The 9921-nt window shown below is 44.8% G+C and overlaps 1 protein-coding gene across 1 annotated transcript; it reads right to left on the bottom strand.

Moving 5' to 3' along the window:
- Positions 1 to 636: 636 nt before the first annotated feature.
- On the bottom strand, positions 637 to 9020 carry PDCL (phosducin like). The gene is made up of 4 exons (XM_025888318.2): positions 8856 to 9020; positions 7185 to 7361; positions 4174 to 4355; positions 637 to 2424 (listed from the first exon to the last, which is right to left on the bottom strand). Exons 2-4 carry the CDS (start codon positions 7354 to 7356, stop codon positions 1873 to 1875), a joined length of 906 nt encoding a protein of 301 aa, XP_025744103.1. The 5' UTR covers positions 7357 to 7361; positions 8856 to 9020; the 3' UTR covers positions 637 to 1872.
- Between the last annotated feature and the right edge of the window lie 901 nt (positions 9021 to 9921).

The following is a 9921-nucleotide window of genomic DNA, read 5'->3' as shown; positions in this document are numbered from 1 at the left end:
CTCTCTCTCTCTCCCCCTACCCCACCACTCATGCATGTGCGCTCTCTCAAAAAAAAAAAAAAACCCAATATTAAGGAACTGGTTAAATAAATCATGGTATATCCATATGATGAAGTATTATGAAGCCATTAAAAATTATTTATTTAGAATTTTTATAACACGTCAAAGTATTTATGATATAATATTAAATAAAATAGAACACAAAACTAAATCCAGTAAGCTCTCAATGTTATTATTAAAAATACTGAAAAAAAGACTGAGGGAAATAAACAGGAACATTGACAACAGTTGTCTCTGCTTCTTCTACACTTTCTACAGTAAGCTTTTTAAAGCAGATAAATCATGCACTTTCTTCCTACTGACAAATCACAATAGATATTTTCAAGACCCTCCTACAGTTAGTCCACTCCTGAATAACCAGAAAAAGCAAAAATGAATTTTAATCTTTTAATTCCAGATTACATTTTCCCTGACCTTAGAATTATACCGTTTTAAGTAAAAAAACAAGCGAAATACATTCAAATGACAATCATTATTATAAATAAGAATACAAATAGAAAAGACTAGAAGGATACCTATAAAGATGATAATGCAGATAATTTTTGGTTGGCGAAATTATAAGACTTTTAAAATCTCTTTATTAGCTTAACAATTTTTATTGCATTTTCTACAATGGACACCTATTACTTCTGTAGTAAAAAGTCTTTGCTGTTTTTCCTTTTAAGAGACAACCACCAAGCAAATTACAGCACCATCTACACAGTGAAATACTAATGACCATTTTTTTAAAATGTTGTAGATTATATAATAACATGAAAAAAGTTTGATCTATATTAGCTGACCATACTATAAAACAGTATGTTCAGAATGATCCCATTGTTTTGTTTAAACACAAGCAAATGTCTACATATACAAAGAAAATACAATGGAAGGATATATGCCAAAATATTAATAGTGTTTTACCATAGACAATAGGATTAGATGTTATTCTAACTTTCTTATTTTCACTTCTGTATTTTGGCAAATGTTCCTCTGTTAAATATTACTTTTCCAGTATGCAAAAAAAAAATTAAAAAGCTTTTTAAAAAGCTACATTAAAACAAAAAGTTACATTGTTAAATAAGAGAAAGACAGACAAAGAAATGAGCAGGAGTATCTTATTGAAAGATCCTCCTTTAAAAAGGCCTCCCAGCTCCAAATCAGCTCCGATTTCTAAATCAAGCTGGCCTTCCAGCATCAAGAGGGTAGTCAGCATCAATCTTTCCTCCTATTCAAGACTTAATAATGCTTGAGCAGGACACTGGCTCCAACAGCAGAGGTCACCCCCCTTGATGGAGCAAACATACATTGTCTGGAACTTTTAAACAAGACCCTGGTAGAGAACAGGGTCTAGGGTAAAAACGTAACTGCCTTCCAGGACTATGGATCTGATTACAAGTAAGTATAATTTATGATCATTGATGAAGGAGACACACAATTTATGTTGCAAAGAACACACTATCTATAGAGTTATACTCCCAGGCCTGGCAGAGACCTCTGAGATCATCTGGAGACAATTTCCAGGACACTGTCTTTAGGATGTTATGTAAATACTGACTAGAAACAATAACAGAGATGTCATGCTGGAGAATCTTAAGTAAACATTTCAAAAGCCTGGCTTCCTGTTTATACAATTTTAAGTCACTTTACTGCTAGCCACAAGGTGATTCAGCATTCCAATTGAATCTAAGAATTTCTTGACTTTACATATACTAAAAGGGACTACAAAGAACAGCTGAAAAGCCACACAACACAGGAAGGAACAAAAATAAATACACAGACATGTGTCTTCCAGCCCAAACAATGAGAAATCTATGCAATTAGCCTAGCAGTTCAATCTATTTCCAAATCACTATCCTCACTGTGACAGGTGGCAGAGTTACACACAGACGTCAGCACCAAGACTTCCTTTTCAGGGAGCAATCCAAATTCCTGTAGAAAAGCTTCAAGGTCCACAGCAAAGAAATCTTCCCCCAGCTGGTCAGTGACACGAACAAAATTGCCAATCAATTCACCCCCCTTGTAGATCAGCAGGGCAGGGAGGGCGTTCCTGGTGAAGCGACTGCTGGCCCCGATAACCGAGCTCTTCACCCGGCAGAATTTGACGGCTGGGTACTCGGCAGCAAGGCAAATCATGCAGCCATTCATGGCTTCGGTCCCCGGAATGCCGTCCTCATAAATATGGACCATGATGAGGGTGCTTTTCTGCTCTTTATCAATCATGTCTAAAAACCCTTCTCCGCTGGGGATCTCAAAAACCTGCTTGAACTGGGGCCCTTTGTGAAGCTGCTGCCGCATCTCTTCCATTCTCTGCTTCCGGTACCGCTGGAGGAACTCTTCGTCATCTTGGTCCTCATTCATCATGGCAAACTCCTTCAGAGTCATCTGCAGGACGACCACAAAGTGAGCAGACGCAACACGAACACAACTCTGCGGTTATAGTTAGTATGCACCCCACGCTTATGGGATGTGAGGAACCCTGCCAAGTGCTCTGTATGCATTAAAGCCCACAGAAATCTTAGGATAACCCCACCGGGAGGGAACTTTCATTGCCCTCATCTTACAAATGAGATCCGAGGACTTGAGATTATTGGCGCCAGTTCACGTAGGTACGAGCCCAGGATTCAAACTAGATTTTTTTAAAACCCAATCTTTTAACTACCGCATTATGATGCCTCTCCATCCAAAAAGGCGGTTAGTATCACTTCATGAGCGTGTTTCTTTTGGTCAGTCTTGACAGTGGATTAATTATTTTATCCACTATGTCAATTCTGGTAAAAAGACAACAGGATATTAAGGAATTTTAAAAAGAACACTTGCAATTCTTGCTTTGCACGCTCCCCACACACACAGTCACATACACTCTCTAAAACTGGATGTTGCTTTTTATTACCAGTCGCAAGCTGAAATCATTTCTGCTTTTTTAACAGCAGCTGTCGGGTGTACCAATTAAGCCATAACCTGCTTTTGCCACTTGGCATCATTACATCATAAATATTTCCTCGCGTTTCTAAATATTTTTTTTTAGAATTACACATAATGTGCCATATTTTGCTTAACTTCCCAGTTTCTGGCATTGAGCCAGTTTCCAGCCCTGTTTCACAAGCACACAACCCAGCAGGACATGGACAGCTTCTCTCAACTGCCCCATGTGGTCATGTGATATGTTGTTATTATACTGCTCTAATCTCCGTAGAAGGAAGCCCTGTGAGCAGTGGGCACATTGCCCTGCAGCCAGCTTATGTTACAAAAGTATCTTCCTTCTCCTGGCCTGGAACAGAGCCTAGCACTGCCTCCTATGGCACTGATTAGAGGGTGGGCCAGGGAACAACAGTAGATCAGAATGGACATTTCTGCATCACGGCCAGCACCATCCTTCCCCGCAGCTCCCAATTCTCCCATCTATCTTGGTCTGCCAGAGTGGCTCTTTCTGAGCCGTTATGGTCAGAAAGTCTCATGCCCCTAAATCCTCCTCAGGCTCCAGACAAATGACTCCTCACTCAATCCTCTTATGTGCTCCCTGATCCTGGCTGGTATTTCCAGCCAAGAGCTGCTTTGGGCCATGGCCAAATGATCTCAGGCACTCCTAGACATTCATCCATGTTCAGAGGGCACGTGGGAGGATTAGATGGTCCTTTGATATGGGGGAAATAAGAGAGTCAGGGACCTGGTCCCAAATATCTTCCAGAGTGCCCATTTGCTTCTACTGTGTTGCCTTGTTCTGCTAAATTCTCGTGAACAGGCTTCAGGTGAAACAGAGCAGAATCACAGAAAGAGCAAAAAAATCTGGCTGAGACGCCTACTTCCTATTAGCATTTACTGGTGGCATGCCCTGAACCAAGGCCCCTCTCCTCTCAAAGCATCTGTTTCATTGTCGGTAAAACAGGGATAACGCCACCAACCTCAGAGGGTTATTCCTGGCCCAAGGTAAGGCCTCAATAAAGGACAGAAAACTCCCATTTACTGAGCACTGTCAATGGGCCAGGCACTGCACTGGGCTTTGCACCCAGAGAGCACTGTGAGGTAGAGATGCTGACCTCACCTAACTCGTGACAAACCGGACTCAGAACAGAAGACACAGCCCCACAGGAAGCCGGTGGCCACACTGAGAAAAGCCCGGGGGCTGCTAATTACCTTCCCACTGATCTTCTCCTGGAGGTCCTTCTGCTTGTGTTGCTCCTCCTCTTCATCCAGATGGGACCTGCAGGTCATTGACAGCTTCTTGACTAGCCTTTCCATCTCCCGGCACTGCTCTTCCCTCTGCTCTGTCTCCAGCTGTTTGAAGCGGCGCCAGTCATTTATCACCCCTTTTGGACCTGAGCGGGGGGTGAACGTGGAGGTGACCAAGAAGAGTGGGGAGAGGATTACGGGCCAGCTCACATCCGGCTAGAGCCTGCTCCATCGGCTGCACAGGGACACAGAGCACACAGGCTCACGTGGCCCCCACACAGTGACGTCCGCTGCGGCGTGGCTCTCCATAATTAAATGGACAAGCTAAGGCCCAACATCAGGAGGGGCACTAAATAAATCGTGATTCATCTACTCAAAAGAAAATAAAGCAACTCATACAAAGAATGAGGTAGCTATATGTTTCTTGCCATGAAAAATGTTCAAATATATTAGGTCAAAAAAAAAAAAGAGCAAAATGAAAAACAGTATCGTGGGACGATCATCCATTCTTTAGAAAAGAAATTGTATGTTTATGTATATATATGTATGGATATCTGCTTATGCACATGTACCTTTGTATGTTCACAGAAAAAGGACTAGAAGGAAATGCCAACAGTTAACAGAGGCTGTCTCTAGGTAGGGGGATCCAAGGGAACTAATGAGACAGAACCACTACTTTTTCCATTCTACATTCATACATTCCGTATTATCTGGATTTTTTTTTTAGATTTTATTTATTTATTTGACAGAGAGAGACACAGCGAGAGAGGGAACACCAGCAGGGGGAGTGGGAGAGGGAGAAGCAGGCTTCCTGTGGAGCAGGGAGCCCGATACGGGGCTCAATCCCAGGACCCTGGGATCATGACCTGAGCCAAAGGCAGAGGCTTAACAACTGAGCCACCCAGGTGCCCCTGTATTATATGGATTTTTATAAGATTGTGGCAGGTTGTTCTGTTATTCAAGTTACCCCCAAGCCTCGCTGCTCCATGCTATATATCCCTGCCATGTGTTTTGTAGGACCTTTTATGGGATGGATATATGCATCCCTGGCTCACTGATGTTGGGCTTGGCCACGTGACTTGCTTTGGCCAATGGATTCTGAGCAAAAGATTTACAAGCCATTGTTTCCAACAGTCCTCTCTTGCTCGCTAGACTTGGTCATGAAAAGGCATGTCCCAATCAGGGGTTGCTCCTTCAACCCTGTCGCTAGAATGATAGGACATATGAAGAAGAGGCAGGGCTGCTGCTGACCCACACAAGCAGCTTTGAGGAATACACCTTCACTATCATAAGCCACTGAGGTTTGGAGGTCATCTGTTACCGCAGGAAAAAAATATAAAAATCTACATGAAGATGGGGCACCTGGGTGGCTCAGTCATTAGGCATCTGCCTTTGGGTCAGGTCATGATCCCAGGGTCCTGGGATCGAGCCCCGCAGCGGGCTCCCTGCTCTGCGGGAAGCCTGCTTCTCCCTCTCCCACTCCCCCTGCTGGTGTTCCCTCTCTTGCTGTGTCTCTCTGTCAAATAAATAAAAATCTTAAAAAAAAAAAAAACCTTTAAAACACAAAGAAGGATCTGATTAAATGGAAAAGCAATACCATATTCCTGACCAGGAAGGCCCAATATCACAAGGGTGCCAATTAACCCTAAATTAATCTCTGTATTTAATGCATTCCCCTGTATGCATGCTCCGAAATTTGTTTTGGAAAAAGAAGAAAGCAAAAGTTAAGGGGCACCTGGCTGGCTCAGTCAGTAGAGCATGTGACTCTTGACCTTGGGGTTGTAAGTTCAAGCCCCACACTGGGCACAGAGCCTACTTTAAAAAAAAAGTTGGGGAAAATGGTGACACAGAAGAGTATTGAGGGGAAACCAGCCCCACCAGATACTGAAACCTGTAATACAGTAATTAAAAACAGTGTGATATAGCACAATAAAAGACACAAATATAGGCAGGAATTCAGTACATGATAAAACTGACATTTCAAAGCAATAGAAAAAAGAAAGTTTATTCACTAAATGGTGTTGAAACCACTGGGTAGCAATATGAAGACAAAAAGGGAGCCCTACCACATACCTTGCACCAAAATGAATTCCAGATGAATCAATATTTAAGTGTAAAAAAAAAAAGACAGAAAAAAATCATGAACATACCAAGAAAAAGTATGGGAGAACCTTTTTATAATCCTGAGTGAAGACCCTTTCAATAAGAAAAAAAAGTAAGAAAGTATTAAATAATGCTTTCAGACACAGAAAAATAAAAGTTTTACGCCAGGAAAAGAACATAAAGTCAAAAGACAAACAACAAATTGGTAGAAATAGTTACAGCTCATAACACAGATGAGTTTCCTTACTATATAGCTGCCTAAAAAGAAAAAGACCAACCACCAAATTTTAAAAATGAGTAAAGGATATGATAATATCTCTTAAAGTTAAAGAGGCTCAACATCCCTCTTGAAAAAGATAGAAAATAAAACTACAATGAGTTACCACTTGTCATCCACCAGGAAGCAGAGATCCCAGGGATCTCTGATAACACAGCAGGAGGGGAAGTGTATGGGGAAAATACCACGGGTTATATATAAAACAGCACCACCTCAATTGCCACAATTTGGAAATATGAAAATGTAAAAGTACAAACATGCCATTTCTAGGAGTTTATACTACCACAGAGTATACTACCATGTACTATATGCATACCTATGACTTCTGTGATATCAAACCACTATTAATTTGAGAAGCCGGATTCAAAAGCAAGTCCGTCTGTGTTAACTGCGTGTGTGTTCACAGTCTACGTATGCTGTGCATGCCTGCTGGCTTTGTGCACTGAAATGGCTAGAAGCACGCAGAGGGACATGATGACACAAGGCTATCTCTGGAAGTGAGACTGGAATTAGAAGTGATCAGGAGACTTCTGACTGATACATATTTAACGGACATTTGTTAAACCTGATCCCAGAGCTCAGGGATTCCCAGTACCTGTGTTAATTGAGATGCCTTCGCCTGCCAACTCAGCATCTGCAGGCGTCGAACTACGGGCCAGTGCAGCCCCGCCTCCGTCCTTGCCCTCACGGTCGCTGTCCTCGCCCTCACTGCTGCTGTAGTAGTACTGCAGCTTCTCCCCCAGCAACTTATCATCCAGGGTCGTCATGGTGCCTAAGAGAGGCAACGGATCAGGCTCTTTGTTGGTGTGAACCAGACAGACATGGACTAGGGGCTCACTTATGCTGAGATCCTACTATTTACAAGACCCGAAAAGTGATTTTTTGCATAAGCAGGATCTCAACAAATCCATACCATCATCCTGGGTGACAGGGTCAATCACGCTCTTTTTGTCAAAGGTAAAATTGAAGCTCAGATAAGGGAAGTTTCTTTGCCAAGCCTTACAGCGAATGGCGGAGCTGGGACCAGACCCCAGGGTGCCTGACTCCAAGACACCAAAGGCGTGAGTCACTGTCTCGTATACCATACCCCGCACTAGCCTGTTGGCTTGGAGCAATCTACTTACTGACTGGAGGTTTTACCTACACATATTTTTAGGTTTTCCTATCAACTACGACTGCTGGGTAATTGAAAATTGGGTAATAATCCTCAGGAAAAACTCCAAAAAGCAGCATCAAGAGTATTATGCTGAGTCACTCTTTGTTTAAATCAATCACTCATGTGTCCCGTGCCTCCAACTGCCCCTAACGCACACTGTGCGGTGAGGATGGATGGGCTCTGAAAGCCCTACCGCTTGACGGTGAGGATGGATGGGCTCTGAAAGCCCTACCAACTTTGGTTAGAAGAAGGGCCCCTGACAAGATCTTACTGATTCCCAAGAGTTTAAAGGGCAATGGTTAGAGCCAAGACTGCATCAGAAGAAACCAAGGGCACTTGGGGAGAAAGGTACAGCTTAGCTCCTCAGAGGCTAGCTTGCCCTTCCAGGAGGAAGGGTGCCAACTCTAGTCCCTCCCCTAAGCATCGTAATACAATGCTTCCTTCATTAAACACTTATCACCGGGCCTGTGAAACTCCGTTACAAAGTGGCTCTCCCAAGGGGCAAGGGGTTCCTGAAAGCAGGGACCTCCAAGGTCCAGCACAAGGCCTTCGCACCATTCACTAAGCACATACGGAGACAGGCAGGGTCGGTGCGGGAACGCGAGACCCTAGTAGTCAGACAGAGAAGCTGCACAGAAGGCAGGGCTGATCGAAAGAAACATGCAGATACCGGGAGGTGAGGGCCGCGGGGGGCCAGAACCAAACTTAAAGAGGCATGGAGCGGCCCGGGCGGTGCAGGGAGGGCAGAGAGACTGGGCAGGGGTGTACTCGGTGAGGGCGGGGCCTCTGGGGAGGACGCGGCTAGGGCGGGGCCAGTGGAGCGGCCTGAAGGAGGCGGGGCCGGCGGAGAGGGCGGGGCCTCTGAAGGGGAGGGGGGGCTGGGAAAAGCGGAAGGGCTGATGGAGGAGGCGGGGTCGCGGAGGGGCGGTGAGGGCGGGGCCAGCGGAAGGGTGGCGGAGGGGCGCGCGGAACCGTTGGGGGGGAACCCGAGGGAGGTGGGACCAGAGGAGGAGGCGGGGCAGGGAAATCGCGGCGGCCGTAGGGGTCGAGGGGGCGCGCAGACATCACCTCCCACCTGTATTCCATGCCCGCCGCTTCTTCCCGACTGACCTCAGTGCAGTTACCCCGTCTAGCTCAGTCCGGATCCTTTCCGGCTGGCAGCTCCGGACACTTCGGAAGGAAGGGTGCGCTCGGTAGGAGGAAGAGAAGTGGGTCGGCGCCTTGAGCACTAAGAGAAAAGCCGCCGGAGTCCCGACTGCGCGGACCAATGAGGCGGCCTTCCTGCGGTCGGGCAGACGCACGCTGCCCAATTAGGGGAAGCCTCCCCCGGCGGCTGAGGGGAATGCTACGGGTCCTTCTTTGGGACAAAACACCTCGACGGCAGTAGTACTCTTCAGTTGGCTTTGTTTTAATTTAAACGAAAAGTTACCCTGTACGTACCTAGTTTTTAATAATAAAAGTTTGTTTGGTTGTCTTTGAAGTTTCTGAAACCGTTCCACCTGTGTTTCTTATTGGTTCTTAATCACATCGCGGCCCATAAGACAGACTCAGAGACATTAACTATTTTGCCCAAAAACACACAGACTTGCATTAAAAAAAAGAAGAAGAAGCCAGGTCCCCGATAACGCTGTGTGAATTTCTGAATTGGGTCCTGGAACAGAAAAAGGACATGAACAGCACAACTGATGAAATAAGGTCTACTAACAATAATAGTGTATCAGCAGTTTTGATAATTGTACTATGGTTATATAAGATGTTAACCTTTGACTACTCTGGGTGAAGAATATAGGAGAATTCCATGTTACTTTTGCAACATTTTTTTAAACCTAAAATGATTTCAAATTGAGTCCTTATTAAGGTGTCCAATACACAACCATGAAGTAATTCATAGAAAGCTTTGTGCAAATTGAATCATCCAAAATACCCTAAAACAATACACTCTAAAATAGGGCTCCTAATTTGAGGGAGAGATCCTCAACTTGTGGTCCTACGACCACCTGAAATTGTCTGCAAATTGGTATACGTGCGCATTTTCCTAAGAAGCTGTTGGTTCAGGCTCTCAAGAGTGAGAACTCCCCTGGGGCGCCTGGGTGGCTCCGTCGTTAAGCGTCGGCCTTTGCTCAGGTCAGGTACTGGGGTCAGGACCCCGCATCGGGCTCCCTGCTCAGCGGAAAGC

Source organism: Callorhinus ursinus, unplaced genomic scaffold, assembly GCF_003265705.2.
Source record: "Callorhinus ursinus isolate GAN/ISIS: 27379988/994484 unplaced genomic scaffold, GSC_fseal_2.0 scaffold24, whole genome shotgun sequence".
Taxonomy (NCBI): Eukaryota; Metazoa; Chordata; class Mammalia; order Carnivora; family Otariidae; genus Callorhinus; species Callorhinus ursinus.
Note: the sequence above shows the minus strand (reverse complement) of the source record. Positions and strands in the feature narration are given on the sequence as shown.

Coding starts and splice junctions, on each gene's coding strand:
- PDCL (XM_025888318.2), bottom strand. CDS start 7,356: ATGACGACCCTGGATGATAAGTTGCTGGGGGAGAAGCTGCAGTACTAC. Junction 4,356..7,184: donor AGGCATCTCAATTAACACAG/GTACTGGGAATC, acceptor CCCCCCGCTCAG/GTCCAAAAGGGGTGATAAAT. Junction 2,425..4,173: donor AGGAGAAGATCAGTGGGAAG/GTAATTAGCAGC, acceptor GTCGTCCTGCAG/ATGACTCTGAAGGAGTTTGC.